The sequence below is a fragment of the Dermacentor andersoni genome, chromosome 7 (assembly GCF_023375885.2).
Source record: "Dermacentor andersoni chromosome 7, qqDerAnde1_hic_scaffold, whole genome shotgun sequence".
NCBI lineage: Eukaryota > Metazoa > Arthropoda > Arachnida > Ixodida > Ixodidae > Dermacentor > Dermacentor andersoni.
The window spans coordinates 104870426-104889171 of NC_092820.1; the positions used below are offsets into that span (position 1 = coordinate 104870426).

At 44.9% G+C, this 18746-nt stretch overlaps 1 protein-coding gene across 2 annotated transcripts in view; it reads left to right on the forward strand.

Moving 5' to 3' along the window:
• Positions 1 to 13809, forward strand: part of LOC126534730 (uncharacterized) — a 99126-nt gene extending 85317 nt beyond the window's left edge. For both annotated transcript variants that reach the window (XM_055072571.2, XM_055072572.2), the window contains 2 exons: positions 1300 to 1392; positions 13631 to 13809. In XM_055072571.2, coding sequence (XP_054928546.1) covers positions 1300 to 1392; positions 13631 to 13767 — 230 coding nt within the window. In that variant the 3' untranslated portion in view covers positions 13768 to 13809. The remainder of the gene's footprint in view (positions 1 to 1299; positions 1393 to 13630) is intronic.
• Positions 13810 to 18746: the final 4937 nt, after the last annotated feature.

The window sequence follows — 18746 nt, forward strand, 5'->3', positions numbered from 1 at the left end:
AGCGCGATAGAAAATCTGCTTCTAGAATCCCCATAGATATGTTCGCGTAGGTTGGTGCAAAAGGAGTAGCCATGTTTGTCGAGGCCGCCTTTGACGAAGATAGGTCCTCCTAACGAAACGTTGGCCAGCCTTTCGTAGGCACTTTATCCCTGGTTGTAACCTTTATATCACAATGTTCTATTCCATCTGTCAGCCCCTTTCTTGATTTTGAAAATAAGGTTACTTACAAAGGAAGAGCTCGTAACTGTGAACCATTTGTGATCAATAAAACAAAACTAAAGTACTTAAACATCTAGACCAAACGCAAGATAAATGCAGTAAACTGGTACCGTTCAAAGTGAATAACATAGGGAGATGATTCATGAAAAGAAGAATGGAGCGTAAGAAATTCGTCCTGTGTTTCTGGGGGACGATGCAGCCTTGTGAGGTTTAAATGCCGAGTTACTTGCGTACGGGTTTTTCGTTTTTTTCAGAAGTTCGACAGCGCAGTGACGGTAAAGCTTCATGGTGGCGATCCACAGCGGGAATAACGGCTTTCGCATGCAGATTACGTTGTATTGATTATAATGACGTCCATGAAAGGGTTGGTTGCATGTGGGGCAAGGCTAGAGGGAAGCACTGATTGCGAGCACGTATACGACCAATAATGCACACGCGAACACTGCTCGCACGGATTGGCACTCCGGTCACAATGGGCGCATATATACGACAGGCGACTGGGTTAAGCGGGGCTGCTGCATGTGTACGAAGCGTGGCTGCTAGATGAGCAAGCCATCGAACGTTATCATACATAATGTTTACTAAGTTTGAGGCACGTGTAGGTGGTAAGTTCTGGCTTGTCAGGATTTACTCTCTTGGAGGGTAAGCAGAAATAAAGCAGGTGCACTCATTGGCATACACACCCGCACCCGCTATAGTATGAAATACACAACGTCACCAATGCGACAAGTATTATAAATTATCAACAACACTCAGTAGCCTACGAAGAGTAAAGAGTGATTCTCAGTAGTTAAGCAACGACAAATGCATTTCATGTATTGTACATGCTACTAAGGCAAAAGCTAGCTCAAAGTGTACAAGTTTGTGCACTGGTGCATTAGTGCGCAAGCTCTGCTACCCAAGGCGTTTACTGCAATGCTTGCTACAGGAACGCGCTTGCTAACCGCGCCCACCTGATTTACGGCCGCTACGGCAGTAAATGGAACTCATGCCTGTTGCTCAGCGGGTGACTACTGCGCGAATTATCATATGGCTGTATTGCGAGACATAAATGAATGCGATTTCCTTGTGGTGTTTCAGCATCGGACTTACTGCCGTATGGAATGGACGGTTTCCCTGTTTTGCACGCCAGCGACGACTGCATCATTCTGGCAAGGCTGCCTCCACTTGGAAGTAAGCAAAATTATGGTCTAAGTGCATAGGAAATGCAATACTCAGAAAAACTAGCCGGAACAGGACCATAAATCCTCATCTGTGGTGTGTGGTGTGTATCCTTAAGCGGTGTTATTTTTTAATGTGCTGCGTTTTCATAGCCGACATCAGCAAATGGGCCAAGTGTACGTATCACATAAACCTTGTTCCTGCCAAAATAATCTTCACGTGCTCTGGAGTGCAACTAGCGGCGCTTAGATGAATCTCACATATGAGGGCCGTCAGAAATTAGATCCAGCGTTTATGTAAACGCTGCATCGGGAGGCATCGGGCTTACCTTTCCGTATCTACATGTTTATGTTATATATATATGTATGCATATATAACGTTTGAAGCATGATTCTCAATGCAACGGACAATGCAAACAAATAGAAAAAAAAATAATTGCTTGGCATTGTGCGACATTAAGCGTCGCTTTTCCACAGCGATAATTCACCAGACCCCATTTGAAGTGACTGAAAATCATATCAAGCGGCCATTTTACAACTGTACCGGGCGCTTCATAGAAGGCTTTCGGAAGATATAGAAAACGACGGACTTTAGACGAAATGGCAATTTCTTTTTGGCTGGTATTCAGACTATAGTGGCGAGTGTAATTTGTCCAGAAGCGCGTTCTTTAACTCGATTAGAAATTATACATTTAAAAACTATAAAAGCCATTTAAGTCTAACTTTTTGTAAATCGCTAACGTACATGTTTCATTCGCACAATCGAAGCTGGTCGAACATCCGTAACTCAAACAAGATACATAAGACGCACATCTTCGGGTGGACGTCATATAGTGAGGGCTAAGAGTCTTCCTCCAGCATGACGATCAAAGTGTGCTAGTGATGTTGGAAACCGTGCATGGCCTTAGTGCAGCCACGTTAGGAGCGATCAAAAGTAACGTTGCAGAGTATGCGCTGTGCTACAACGATCGATGTATGTTAACTTAGTATAGCGATGCTGATCAACATTCTGAGATTGTTGTGCCAAGCCTTGTCGGTTTATTCCCGCTTAGCCTTTCCGCGTATCATTTTTTTTACTAAACCTTCATTTTCTACTTCTACAGACAACAACGGGGTACAACTGATGTGGTTGAATTTAAGAGGTGGAAGGGAAAGGGACCCTTCACAGTAGTGTCAGCATCCTTACTAAATGGACAAGTTCATGTCAGTTTCCATCATTAAATTGCTTTGTGTGAGCTAAAATTATTAAATCTCCACTAATGTCCTCTATTAATTAATTATCATTGCATCCATTATTGCATCATTTCACATGTCCGACGCTGCTGTGAGTCTTAGCACCCGAAAATACCGGTTTTTTCTCCAGCCATAATGTGTAGCATCTAAGCCTAGTCGTCACTGAGATATCCCTTACTAAATACTGAATTACAAGAGAGTTACCGTTCATGCAAACTGTGCAACAAACAAGCTGTGTTTAAACAGACTCGAACGATGTTTGATCGACTTTGTTCGTACTTAGTAAATAGTTTTAGCGTATTAGGATGCCCTTTCGTTAAAAACAACACCACCCACGAACGAAGGTGGAGTTCTGAGGAATATTTTCTGATTTTTGTCTATTCGTCTGCTAAGCACAAGCGTAGGCACAAAAGAGGCCTGAAGCACTTAATAATATTTATATAAGAATTGCGCATATTTAGTATGTAAAAATTTGCATTTACGCCAAGGACTATGTCAGGTCACTTTTACTGGGATTGCGGGCAATCTGCTGCGCCAGGGAAATTTTGGATTGGTTGGTTTCTGAGCAGGTCGGACGTGAGTGAATGAGTTCAGGGTTTTTACATCAGATCTTTCCAAAACTACGATCTGATTATAAGGCACGCTGCAGTTTAGGACTCTGGTTTGATTTTGACCACCAGGGTATTCTGAACGTGACCCCAATGCAAGGGACGTCGCCTCCTTTACATTTCGCCCCCGTCGAAATGCGGCCATGGCGGCCGTGATTCGATCGCGTGACCTCGTGCTTAGCTGCGCAACGAGATAGCCGCTGAGCCAGCGCGGCGGCTGCTGGGACGTCAACGGTCTGGTTACCTAAGAGCAGCAGACTACTTCGTTGGCAGCGTGTAGGGAAAGAAATTTAGCAACGATTACAATACTCCCTAACGCTAAATTTGAGCACAACTCTATACGTGCTTTAATTTCGGGATATATCGGCTGGCGCGAGCCATTCTGTCTCATGCGGCAAATTGCAAACGGAGCGAAGTGTGGCACGACGGCCTCACTAATCGGCAACTCGCGAGAGGCAGCGCGTGGGTGACGTGTGAGCGCAATTCACAGCAGCCGCGGCAGACAGACCTCCGCTCACGCAGCGCTTTGTTTCCACATATGGTATCGGTGGACGTGCTAGCCGCATGACATCGATAGACAGACGACGGCACACTACTCTGGCGAATCTCGTAGCCGTCGTTTCTACAGAGCTCATAATGCGCGGCACTGCGCTTTTCTTCTCACGCTTTCGCAACACCCTCCTCCGCTTTCCTCCTCGCGTTCTCCTTTCTATACCACCGTCTATCATCCCCGCTCCACTCCTCATTCGCCCTTACGCGCAGTAACGCTGAGGGAAGACGCCGATGGATGCCGACGATAAACGCATGAATGGGTGCCTAAGAGCTGGGCTCCAAAATCGGATAGGCGGTAGCATGGATGCCGATGGCCGAAAAATTGGTTTGATAAATTAATTTCACTTGTGAGTCAATCCCCGTTGTATTATATATATATATATATATATATATATATATCCTCGTTTCGCCCATGGTTCTGTAACAGAACTAGTTACTGTGTTTCCTTGCCATAATAAAATAATGATAGTGTTATCGTCGACGACCTCCCGTTGCCTTAGTCATTGTCGCCACACACACAATTTCTCGTGTTAGAAGGACCCCAGGTGGTCAATGTTGATTCATAGTCCCACACTGCCCGTGCTTTATACTAACAAATGTGGTGTCGGCATGTAAAACCCCAGGGTGGATATGAAATTTCTGCACGCATTTTATTGCTCAAGCCATTCTAGTTAACCTGTAGTACGGTTTAGCTCATTCACGAATCAATTATGGCATTGCTGTTTCGAGATTAACCTATCGGACACACTTTCCGCCCATTCTGAATTTAAAGAAAAGGGGCTTTTCGTATAATAAAGCACTCCCCACACGTTCCGAACTCATCAGACCAATTTAAAGCATTCTGTATATTAATTGTCTATGACCTAATCCCATGTAACGCTGCTTCCTTGATGTTTGCACATACGCAGGAGAAAATTCAAATAAATGCTGCTACCCCAGTCAGTCTACATAAAACATTGAGTGCACTAGGTATAGTTTCCTATTCTCAACGTGTGCACTAATAACGGTCGATTTCCTTGGAATCTTTAGGAACGTTGATTTGAAGTAAGACTCATTACAATACTACATGCTTTCATTCCTTGAACTTGTTTAATACCAATCTAAAGAAGTTGCTCATTAAACTTGCAGCGTAATAAAACTGTTGACAGTGTTGGTTGCTGTCACGAATGCACACATGTTTTGTATAGTTTTTAGTTACTTTTGGTTTAAGAAATCTAAAAATATTTTGGGTGCCGGAAGAAGTTTATGTAAATTCGTCTAAATTGTGCTGAATGAATTGAAATGTCATACTGCGTCTTCTGGTGGCACATGACGGATCGCGAAACGATGCTAGACAGCCAGTTAAATGCAAATTGCTTCGCATACTATATAGCGCCACACTGCTTGGCACCTGCGTAATTTTTAAACCGAAGCTATTTTTGCCTTGCATTCCGTGGTTTCGGCTTGTTGGGTCGGTCCGTCGGTCGGTCGCTGGTCGGGTTCTCGCCGAGTAAACTTGTAATTACTTTAAAAAAATGAAGCGCGTCTGGGCACGGCATTCAAAACTTGCCTCCCACTCCAACCCCCACCCTACGTGCAACACCCATTAAGGAACAACCGCACGTAAACTTTTCTCGAGCCAACACCAACTAGCACTTTCAGATTGTCGTTACACATTCATTGGAATGGCGGTTTCTATACAATGGCACATAAGCACAACGGGGGATCGGACATGATGCGGGTGGTACATATAGTGCCATCGCCAAACAGCTCTGAGGTTATCGCCGCGCGCTGATGGCTTCCACACAATGTCACATTAGCACAACGGAGGATCGACGAAGAAGAATGTCCGCGTGTTGATAATAATGATGATAATGTTCATACTATGGCGCATACCCACAACGGTATATCACGAAGTGTTACTAAATAATTACTTTAAATTAGTGAACATTTATATTATTGCTTGAATCGCAAACATATCAATTACAAAGTTGTAGGGCACCTTAAATAACCTCCGAATCAAGCATTTATTTCGTGGTGAAGTGGTCCTGGTTATTTTTTTCATGAAGAAACAAAAGCCTGCGAAATACGCGAAATACGAAATAGATGCGCAGTCACACGCCGCTACTCAAGCTCCTACAAGCAACCATTGAAAGATATACGGCTGCATTCTCTTATCGCCGCATCGTACAAGGCTGCGCTACGCTTATCAATGCGTCAGCGGCGTGTTCTCTTGATGACGCGACCATCACATAGCGTGAAGCCCTGTATCGAGCGGCCGCCGCTAGTAAAGCCGTGTATCCGTGGCTATTCGCTTGTGAGCGCTTGAGTAGTGGCGCGCGAGCGCGTTTCCATTTCGTATTTTAGATGTTTCGCGCACTTTTGCTTTTTCTCGGAAAAACCAACGAGACAAAGCTGAGCACTAAGCTGAGCACTCGGAGGTTACTTAAGGTGTCCTACAACTTTGTAATTGATATGTTTGCGATTCAAGCATTAATTAAGAAGTTCACTAATTAAAAGCAATTAGGTAGTACTTCGTGATGAAAAAAATTACTGGCCGTAAGGACATACAACTACGGCTACTATGTAGTCGGTACGATTTCTCTCGAGCTCTTGGGTATTTGTAAAATCTTGGTCCAAGTTAGCTGGGACACCCTGTATATATATATCACAAGAAGTCAGCAAACACCCACACTAAGGGCAACATAGGGGAAATCAATCCTGTTTATTAAATGAAATAAAGAAATGTTAAATCAATGAAATGAAAGTGAATGAAAAAAACAACTTTCCGCTGGTGGGGAAAGAACCCACAACCTGCGCATTTCGCATGCCATGCTCTACCACTTGAGCCTGCACGGCGCCGTTTCCCCATCCACTTCTTGGGTACTTATGTTCCCTAGTAGAACCCTGAGAGTGTTACCCAAAGCCACCACTCACAGACCTTTGCGGCGGGTGTGGAACATCCTTTTTGCCGCAGGCGTCATGAGAACGTTATCTTTTTGGGTGAAGGCAGCTGGTTAATAGACCCACACATGCTACCTGAAGGCAACAATCTTGCCGGATTCGAGACCCTCATTATGTAATAAAGGAGAAGAAAGGGGGTTAACCAAGGGGCCAGTTTTCATTAGTCATATCATAAGAAGCCAACAAACACTAACGCCAAGTACAACGTAGGAGAAATTACGTGTGTTTAATAAATGAAATTAAGAAACAATAAATCATGCAAATGAAAGTGGATGAAAAAACAACTTGCCGCAGGAGGGGAACGATCCCACAACCTTCGCAGTGGTGGCGCTGGCTAACACTCCCAATGTTTTACTAGGGAACTATAATACCCAAGAAAGAGGATGGGGAAGCGGCACTGCGGTAGTGCAATTGGTAGAGCATCGCACGCGAAATGCGAAGGTTGTGGGATCGTTTCCCACCTGCGGCAAGTTGTTTTTTCATTCGCTTTCATTTCCATTAATTGAACGTTTCGTTAGCGTTGTCGAAGGCTTTAGCGTAACCTAAAAGGATGCAATTGGTTGTGAAATATTTCTCAAAAGCTCCAAAAAGATCGTCAGTAATAGAGTATCTGCGTTTCACAAGAGAAGTGCTTCCTGAAACCGTGATGACAAGGAGAAAAAACATTTTATTCAAGGAAAGACGCCAAGTTTGAGTAAAGGGTGTGCTGGAGAAGTATACAGGGTACCCTGGCCTGGTCAAACATATTGGCCTGTAGTTTAAGGAAGAATGGGTGTTACCTGATTTGTGAACCCACCTTTCAATCATTTGGCAAAATAGAAGTCTGTGAAGACTGCGAATAGAGTTCAACAAGAACAAAAGAAGAGTAAACTTTTGTATTTTTTAAGAACTGAATTTATGTTGTCATTAATGACCTGCAGAGCTGACAACTTTAAATTTTCTATCAAACGCCACACCCAAGCTGAATTTACAGAGACGAAATCCACTGGAACACAACCAAACCCGGCGATTGTTTGCGTAGAAAAGGCTGTTAAGCCAGAAAAGCAAGAAACAAAAAGTTTGTTTAGCACATTACAGCAGTCACCATTAGGAACAGCATCAACATTGCTGTCGAGCAAGTGAATCGTGCTAAATTTGCTGCCGCGAACTGCATTCCTAAACTGCCGAGGGTTATCCTTAAGGAGACTGGGCAAGGTACAATTGTGGAACACGTCTTTTGCCTGCGCAATGACATTATTGTACTCTTGATCTGCGCAGTTGTACTCGTACCATCGCCGGGGCGTCATTGTCACTTTCGCACGGCGGAATGATTTTTTTTTTAACAAGCGCTTCAGATGGGGGTTAAATGAAGGAGCTTTGGAAGAAGAAACAATGCATTTTTAATGAATGTAGCGATCCACCAAGTAGGCGACTTTTTCTTTAAAGAGAGACCAATTTTCTTGAACGGTGTGACCGCAAAAGCTCGGCATAATGTCAGTGATGAATTTGGCAAGTTTGTTATTTATAGCAGAGAAAATGGCGTTTTTATAATCTTTAATAAATTTGGTCTGCTTCTTGTGAGGCGTACAGGCCTGAATACTGAAGGTAATAAAGCAATGATCACTTAGGCCGAGCAGAAAGAACTAGGGGTGAAACGAGTTCTGGAGTTGTCGTAAGCAGCAAATTTAATACATAGCAGAATGAGGTGAGCAACGGGTAGGCTGAAGGAGAAGTTGCCTAAGGTTGAATCGCAGACAAATATTTAATAAGGACAGAGATTCCGTCGAACTTGCCGCGAAGCTTGGCGGGTAAGTAGTCTAATTAATAGCAGGTAAATTAAAGTCCCCGAAAAGAAATAAAGGGCAGTTGGGAAATTGCATAGTTAGCTTATTTAGGACATCATGTGAGTCGTGACAAAATGTGGCAGAAGACATGGGCGGTCTGTAATATACGCTGAAGATCAATGTTTTATGCCCTATAGATATACATGCACTGAAATTCTAAGTTACTGTCAACCATAACATTGGAAGCAACGGTATTCCGGACAGCTATTAATACATCACCGCCTGGATGACCAGTAGAGTGAGAACGATAAAATTTGTACTCCGATTCGCAATGCAGTATTTAATGGTTGGTGTTTACAGAGGGAAGCCACGTTTCCGTTAGTACTAAAACATCCGCGGAACATGTGTCGATTATCGGTGATAAACTATCGCATTTGTTGCGCAAACTACGTACATTGGAATCCAAGAGGGACAGCTAGCTGGATGAGTTCGTTCATGCTAGCTACGCTGATAGTGCGCGTGAGCTGCCGGCATTTGAGGCAGGGACGCAGGGAGCATTATCAATGTTAGCGGTGTTGCGTGCCTCGTGATTGTCAACTTCGCACACGCGGTCAGTAACATGTCAATACAAATATGGAATGTTCTTAACATATAATTTGTTTACGCGCAGCGAGAATGGCTGTCCAGAGTTTTTACCAAATTCAAGCAGCCTTTTCCGGGTGTTTCGAGCTGCCCTCCAAAAATATTCACTAACAGAACCTTTGGAGACGGATACTTCTCCTGAGAAAACACGTTATCTTTTAGCTTCGGCGATGTAAACTTAACAATACTAGGTTGGCACTTATTTGATACATAGGAGCCGAGCCTGTGGGGGCGCGTTCTATTGCTTCAACGAATAGGTCAAAATCAAGCTTTTGCGATATAATGTCATATTTTTTTACTCTGTGCCATTTATTGGAAGCACCTGTGGGCAATCTCGTAGAAGATCAAATTATCTCGACGCGACCTGTCTTCCAACGCGTCAAGTCTGGAATTGAGTGCAGTCGTCTCGTTTCTTACGGCGGTACATACTATTTGCAGAAGATCAGGAACATGCTGACCTGAATTCAATGACCCTACCGTTGACTTCACTGTAGCTTGCCTGGTAGAAAGATGGATTAATTTCTGTTCTAATAAAGTTTGATTGGTTTGAACTTGGTTTAGTACACCAAGAAGCGCCACGTGACGAGAGTTAACTTTGCCAGAAAGGTTGGAAATTGGTGCTAACATCTAGTCCGGACCTGGGTTTAGTTCTGTGTCGCCGGACAACAACGACCTAAGGACATGAATGCAGTCAGAAACATATTCATGGACAAAACATGGTCCAGCGAAGAGCAGCAGGTTTATATTATTGGAACGCTTTGAGTACAAAAACGGGCGGTCACCAACCTGCACAATGAAGCAGAAAAAGTTCACAAGCAGTCCTGTGGCTGCCGCTCCGTCCTTGCCACTGAAGGGGACTGTAGGAGTTGAGGAGGACTTCGAGATGAAAAACTTGGGAAGTTTATTTACATTATTTACACTGAGCGTCAATTAACAGTAGTAAAGTCATTACGGGCCGGCAGCAACTTGGACGCTGCGGCCCGTCGCAAGAAGTTCGAAAGCGATGAATCCAGGAATGCTCTAGGAATGCTCTAGAATCTCTAGGAATGCTCCTCTGCTGCTCCCGGTCTGCGTCTTTTAAGCCCTTCGGTGTCACGTTCGGCCAATGAAAGGGCCCGCTCAGGTGATGCCATTTTTGGCCAATCGGCGAGCCCGCTCGGGTGTCGTCATTTGCGGCCAATGGTAGGCGCCCGTGCGATGGAGTCACACCCGGCGAAGAGAGTCGCTCCTTGGTCCCCCTGCGGTCTTGCCTTGCTGACTTGCAATGCGCCGTCACCACAGAGGGAAGGGGGCGACGCCGCCAGGTTGTCACGGCGCATTACAGCCGTTTTGCTTCCGGACCCACTTTACGCGCCACAGTTTCGGGAAGAGCCAAGCAGTGATTAGGTCCACCGGCTGCACACGATGGGGGGTCCGCCAACTTGTTTGCACGTGTCGTGCCTCAGGAATGTGGCATCCGTGTTTCTGCGCTCCTTAATTAGCTGTGGTGCGATTCGATGAGGTCTGGGGAACTCGAAGTAGGCTCAGGAAACGGTCCCGTATCTAACAGGACAGACGACGGCCGGGCGGTTAAATCAGCAGCGAGTGGCGACGTCGACGATGGTACCAGCTGGTCCAAGAGGTAAAATGGGAGCTTCCAAACAGCTGCGACTGCAGCAGAGGGCTTAACAGCGCGAATGGCGATAAAGTGGATTGTTGACGTAGTCCCATTCATTGGCGCCGTAGAAGCAGCACATGACCGCGCAAAGGAGAGGCGACTTCTGCACAATTAAGCAGAAAAAGTTCACAAGCAGTCCTGTGGCTGCCGCTCTTTCTTGGCCACTTTCCTGGGTTAGCAGCTAAGAATTCCAAAACATCCGTTTCCGCTTCTTGAACAACCCTCGCAGTCCTGTGTCGCTTTCTTGTGAAGCTACGTGTCACGCGAAGGACTTCGTACCTTCTAAGTAATGTTGACGGACTATGGCGTCCTCCACAATGCCACATCCCGAATAGCTTGGCTGCCTTCCTCTTGTCGCCGTGCGCCGTCCCCAGAGTCAGGGTCATTTTAGCCTTCTGATCATAACTGATAGGCATGACGGTCTTCTTGAAGAGCAGGTCACGGGCGTGTTATGTATACCCTTGAGATCTCCCGTTATAAAATATTCACTGGCACGTCAAGCAAATAGGATTTACGTAATCGAAAGCAGCATATGTTGGCCGTACTGATACGCCAAAACGCCTTAGACGGAGACAGCCTGCGCAAGGTTTGTTTGTGTTGCTCAAGGGAACAAAAGCAACATACATTCTTGACGCGCCTATCTACAGAATAAGATGAACGCGCAATATTACAGTCGCAAGTGCGCCGTCAATATATTCAGGCTTCTAAATCGCCCCTAAACCTCCGCTACGCTTTTCAATGCGTCAGCGGCGTGTTCTCATGATGCTGCGACCATCACATAGTGTGAAGCCCTGTACCGAGCTGCCGGCGCCGGTAAAGCCGTGTATCCGTGGCTATTTCCTTGGCAGCGCTTTAGCAGCGGCACGTGAGCGCGTTTGTATTTCGAACTTTGAATTTCTCACGCGGTTGTGTTTTTTGTCGGAAAAACCAACGAGGTGCAGCTGAACACGATACGAATGCTTGATTCGGAGGTTATTTGAGGTCCCTATAACTTTGTAATTGATATGTTCGCGATTCAAGGAATAATTAAAAAGTTCGCTAATTAAAAGTAATTAACAAATACTTCGTGATTAAAAATAAACTGGCTGTAAGTAGGCATCACTACGGCTACCATGCACTGGGTGCAATTTCTCGACGGTCTTGCTTTTCTTAAAAATCTTGGTCCACGTGAACTGGCACATCCCACACACACACACACACACACACACACACACACACACACACACACACACACACACACACACACACACACACACACACACACACACACACACACACACACACACACACACACACACACACACACACACACACACGCGCGCGCGCACACACGCACGCACACACACACACACACACACACACACACACACACACACACACACACACACACACACACACACACACGCACACACACACACGCACACACACACACACGCACACACACACACACACACACACACACACACACACGCACACACGCATCCACACATACATACATATGGTTATATGTACTTTTTAACCACCAGGCGCGCTGTGTCCATTCTTGTGACAGTTACCAGTAAGCTGCCATTTCCCTTCTAATTCTGTCTGGTTCGTATATGTGCTTTGAATTCAAATAGTAAACCAAATATTTATGGAGATATCACGGACAGTGGCAACCTATCTTATACAAAACATACGGTGGGCCACCCAGCATCGTATGGGGTTCTTAAGCGCGTGCCCAGATGCACGGACATGTTTGCATAACTCAAGCGCAAGGCGACCACGATAGTATCACGACAAGGGCATGATTTATTGTGCTCCAACAAATAAATGTTACAACTTGTTTCGTCACGACCTGTACCGGTGCCGACGCCGAGGGTGGTAGAATATAGGGAACGCATGCGTGACCTGGATTTTTGCAATTGGTTGCCATGCGACGTGACGTGAAGAAAACGCCAGTCATCCCAAAGCGGTAACTGGTGTGGACGCGGGAGAAGTATGCACGCGTCGATGGCCTAATAGCTTTGCTCGATGTTATTACGAGGAAAAAAGAAGTAGTTTTTGGGACGAGTCATGCATGAGGCAAACAATGCCTCGCAATAAGAGCTGGTAGAGCTTAACAGTTGGATGATTTCGCTTTAAGTGACCCTAACCTTCTGCGAAGTATATCTTTCTTGCTTGCATGGGTGCTCTCATGGTTTCCTTACCATACTGAGCGAAGCGTTAACTTCCGTTTCTTTTGCCCTGTCATTGCCAAGCACTTAGCGCACGCATATTCGCGTTGTTTTTCTGTGGCTGAGCAAAGTGAACCGCAATGCTCTCAGATGAAGCGCAATGTAAAGTCATGCGCTTAACGCAAGACGACTTGCCCAACCGCATAAAACTATTTTCGTGGTACTCGTGGTACCGTATGAAATTCAGCGGCAATAAAAAAAAATGTACATGAACAAGTCTTAGTAACGCTGCTTTAAAGGCGCCCTGCAAAATTTTTCATTCCAGCTTGAGAAATGCACTGAAGTAAGTGCGATGGCTTTAGAACAATGCACATCCAAAGAAACTTTCGAAAGCCGCCTAATACTGCTGGATCGAAGTATGTTTACGGGCTTGCTGGTGATCCATGATGCGAATTCACAGTGTGGAAACACCTTTAATTAGGTGTTTTACCATGAACTACTAGCTGTGAGAAAGCAAGATCTATTGCATTAAAAGCAAGGTAAATGTTGCGTAAGTTGTGTGTAGCAAGCATTTGTTATATACTTGTAGTACTCTAGAAAATATTCCTTTCGTCTCCTAATAAGATTCATTCCTAGCTGATGCCTCATTGTGCGCATTACTGGGACATTAATTTAAACGCTTCCTTCTTTATTCCAGAGTTAACGGAATGCACCTACTGGGTCCGCAGAAGTGTTGTCGGAAATCGCAATTGGCGTTGTGACTTCATATTTGATGCCTTTTGCAAGAGACCAGCGATTGTAGTAAATAAACACAACCTACACACTTGTAATTAAACGCATGAAAACTTTCATAGAAGAAAATTGTGCCTTCTTCAAGTCCACCTGTAATCTGGTCTGTCAGAAATTTCGAGCTATCACACATGGAACGCCTTTTCTTAATGCTGTGTGAGAGAAGACACCACAAGTATTTCGCTCTAGAATCTGGCTACACCTATTTATTTCGTCTTTTTTTTACAAGTCATAGATGTAACGCAATCCGACAAGCGCAACAAGCTAACACGGTTTTTGTAGGTTTCATATGAGATTCAGCAGCAGACAAGAATTATGTATGAGCAAGCCTTAGTAACTCTGCTTTAAGGGCGGCCTGCGAAATCTTTTATCAAAAGCTGAGACGCACACTGGAGTATCTGCGATGGCTATAGGAGCATACGGCACCAAATAAACTATTGAAGGACGCCTAATACAAACGAATCAGAGCATGTAATCAGGCTAGCTACTGACCCATGATGCAAAGTCACGGCACGGAAACACATTTTGTGTTTTACCACGTACCACCAGCTGCAACAAAGCAAACTTTATTTCATTAAAGTCAAGGTAAATGTTGTAGGAGTTACACGTAGTAATGATTTGTTATACACTTCTCTCACGGCAGAAAATACTCTTCTGGTCCCCTAATAACATCTGTTTCATCCTATTTTAGTGTATATGTTTATCATAAACCTTAGCTGCCACTGCAGGAATTAGGAACGTGCATGAAAAGTTCGCAACGCGCTGGACCGAGCTCCTTCGGCTGGCACTGTAAACGCTGGTATTGAGTAATCGGTTGCTGAGCCGTTTTTATAAACCTTAGGGAACAAAAACAACCTAAAAGAATTTGAAAGGACTCTCAGAAGTGTACTTGCCAGCACCGTGCAGGGTGCTCCGCATAACTTCGATTCCGCAGAGCGCAGGATCAGCATAATGTATTTGGAAGTGTGTCGTGCAGTGTCTGCTATGTAGATGAAACAGTACAACATATTCGCATCTACTCAGCTTCTTTTCACAATGAAAGACAAACATTGTGTGCTTCTTCAAGCTTATGGCACTACAGAAGGTACCACAGACAGAACCAAGAGCGCTGCTGCACTTTCTTTTTGAAGATGTCTCAGCTTATCGACGGCCTTTACTGTCGCGGTGAACTCTGTGGTCAAACCTGGTTAACCCCCTCCCTGCCTTTGCTTTCCTTTCCTTTTCTTCGCTTCTTTCTTCTTTGGGCAGTGCCCGTATGGTAGCCCTTCAAGTTTGGCCTTTGATATAGGTGCAAGGGAGCCTCAAAGCATCGATTCTTTCATCATATTTGATTATTCCATCCTACTAATACCAGAGTCTTTTGGATATTATCTAGCTCTGCTAATACACTAAAAGTGTGTGCATGCACACGTGAACTCCCGCTCGGGAATTTTTCTCGTCGTGAAGCATCGGCCAATGGTTGGCGTCTATGGGCTGTAGACGTTGGCATCTATGGGCCTACGACGGCACTGACAGCGGCAAAAGCGAGTGGTCCACGAAAGCCGCAAGCAATTTTTTATGCGAATCAGTGAACATGAAAGTTTAATCTTAAGGGTATCATTTCAGGGAATCACGTTTTTTCTTTGCGCCGTTTATCGACCTCCGAATACAAGCCTTGCCTTTCTGGACAAATTATACAATCATCTTCTAAAACTGTCCGGTAGAAACCTGATTGTTACTGAAGACTTTAATCTGCCCTGTATTAAATGGAACAGTTTACAATATGGCTGTTCCACTAGCAGTGGTATTCTAGTGGATATTATGTACTCTCTTATTCTTGAGCAAATTGTAAAACACTGCACTCACGGAAATTCAACTTTGTATCTGTTATTTATTACCAAAATGTTTAGCAATGGAACTGTTCTCGTGGAACCTGAAATTTCAGACCATAATTTAGTATTTCTTATCTGGACTGAAAAAGTTGTTTAAAATAGGCAAATGTCTTTTTCGACTGTAATTATAGATTTTAACAAGGCTGCCAATACAGCCATAATTGATTATTTGGACACGCATCTTGACTCTCAGTCAGGATGTTGGGCGTTTGTGGCAATTTGTCCGCTCAACTAAAGAATATTGCGTTGGTCATGTCATTCCTACAAAGGAAATTTACAAATGTCACAGAAATCCTTGGATCAGTAGAGCTATAATACAGACGAAACGGCGAATAAAACGCCTAAGAAAATAGCACAAAACTTCTACGTCTCGGGTCATTGAATTAAAATATGATTTAATGAAAAAAGTTAGACATGCAAGAGGCTTCTTCAGCAACACTTTGACCATTTTATTACGTCTGCCCCCCCCCCCCAAAAAAAAAAAAAATTTTGGCGCCACATAAGTGAAACTAATGAAGGTATACATACATTAAATGTAGACGACCGAATTGTATATGAACCAAGGGAATTCGCGGAAATTTGTAATCGGTATTTTCAGACTGCATTTTCTGAGCTAGTCGAATACGATTATCAAGGATCTCTGGCGACAACGGAGAAAACACTAGTAATTACTCGTGAAGGTGTTACTGCTATGCTTCTTAATCTGAATATTAAAAGGTCAGCAGGCTCTGACAGCATTGCGAACGCATTTCTTAGACGCTATGTTGAGCAAATTTCTGGATTTTTGACCGTCGTTTTTGACCTGTCAGTAACTACAATTGTCATCCCAAGTGATTGGTGCATTGCACGTGTTAAACCGATCCACAAAAAAGGTGACTGGCTTTCTGTAAATAATTAGCGCCCTGTCTCGGTCATAAGCGCATGTTGCTAGCTGTTGGAACATGCTGTTCTGCGTTACATTCAAGAGTTTCTTGCTGAGCGTAAAATGCTGTCACCACATCAGCATGGCTTCAGAAAAGCTATGTACACAGTCACTCAGCTGGTTTGCACTGTGCATGAGCTCTTGGGTGTGCTTGATATCGCTGGACAGCTTGATAGTCTGTTCCTCGACATTTTGAAGGCCTTCGATAAAGTGCCACATGGTAAGCTATTGTATAATTTAGAATGCCTCGGCCTTCTTTCGTTCACTGTCAGATGGATTAGTGCGTACCTTTTCAATAGAAGCCAATTTGTAGAAATAAAAAAATACAGATTTCCGGTGCTGCCTGTTACCTTGGGAGTATCACAGGGCAGTGTTTTAGGCCAGTTCTTAAACTGTGGCGTTTTACGTGGCAAAACAACTTTCTTATTATGAGGCACGCCGAAGGGGGGGAGGGTGTCTCCGGAAATTTAGGCCACCTGGGGTTCTTTAACGTGCACCTAAATTTAAGTACACGGGTGTTTTCGCATTTCGCCCCCATCCCGTTGTTGTTTCTTACTTATGTCAATGATTTAGTTTAGGTAGTTCCGGGTGCAGAATCTATGGCGTTGTTTGCCTATAATTGTGTCGTGTTCAAAGATATATCCTCTGTTAACGATCACATCTTGCTACAAAACAGTATTTATGGAATTGGAGATTGGGGCAATAGTTAGTGAATGGCTTCAAGCTCAGAAAAAACAGCAGTACCCCGTGTTACTAGAAAAAGCTAGTTATCGCATTCACATATTCAATTCACGACAATCCCATTTCAGAAGTTGACGTTTAAATATTCTGACGTTAGGCTAATAAACACGTTCACGTGGTCAGAACATATATCGAATATCTGTGCAGCCGGCCTCAGAAAAGTATGGTTCCTCAAAAGAAAACTTAAATATGCACCAATTAGTACAAAACGTCTAGCTTACAATGCTAGCATAAGGTCAAAACTGGAGTATGCTTCCGTCGTATGGGAACCGCATTAGAAAAAAGATCTTATGCAACTTGAAAAAATTCAAAGGAAAGCAATTAGATTTACTGTTGGAAAGTACAAACGCCTGGATTTCCCTTCAGATTCAATGAAACTCTATAATATACGGATGTTGGAAGCCCGTAAAAAGTTAGTCGCCTATCAATTCTTCACAACTGCCTTTCCGGAAAAATTAAACTAGCTCTCCGAAATTCTGTTAGGCGTCTTGGCATGAGTCAAAAATTCTTTAGCACTAACTTCGTTCTGGAAGAACGAACAGGACCGGGCCTTCCAGCGCAGAAAGGAGCTAATCACAAGGCTCCAGTGCTGGTACACTTCGATCGTGCCAAGCCTGTCGTCATCACCGTAGATGCATCGCCGTACGGCATCGGACCCGTCCTGGCGCACCGGGAGAAGGATGGCCAGGAATGCCCTGTGTTGTTTGCTTCGCGTCGGCTTCATGCTGCAGAGCAATGCTACAGACAGCTGGACAAGGAAGGCCTGGCCCTCTTATTCGGTGTTGAACGCTTCCACCTCTATCTGTGGGGCCGGAAGTTCGAGGCGGTCACGGACCACAAGCCGCTGTTGGGGCTGCTGGGGCCTGACAAGGTAGTTCCCGTGCAGGCATCACCTCTAGTGGTACGCTGGGCCTTGAGGCTGGCAGCTTACAGTTTCCAGCTTGTTTACTGTCTGGGTAAAGACCTGGGACATGCTGATGCCCTGAGCCGCTTGCCCATGCCAGAGGTGCCTAATGCTGTTCCAGAACCTGCTGAAGTTTTCATGCTGGAGCACGCGCACCCGGAGGTGCTCTCCAGATCAGTGGTATCGCAAGCCACCAGCCGAGACCCAGTCGTGTCTCAGGAGGACAAGGCGGTGTCCCGTGGGGAGGAATTTGTTCAGCAGTCCTATAGCCACAAGGCCGCTGAGTTGAGCTTTCAGCAGGGCTGCCTACTGTGGCGTTCCAGAGTGGCGATCCGACAAGGTCCAGGGTACTATAGTTGCTGCACGTGGGTCATCCTGGCGTGGAAAAGACCAAGATGGTGGCCCGGTCCCATGTTTGGTGGGTGCACTGGCCTTGACATCGCTTACATGGAGCAAAGCTGCCAAATCTGCCAGGAGCATCAGCGGGCCTCACGTCATGTGGAAATCACCCCCTTGCAGTTCCCACAGCTACGCTGGTCCCGTCTGCATGTGGATTTTGTGGGGCCCTTCAAGGGCCATTACTTCC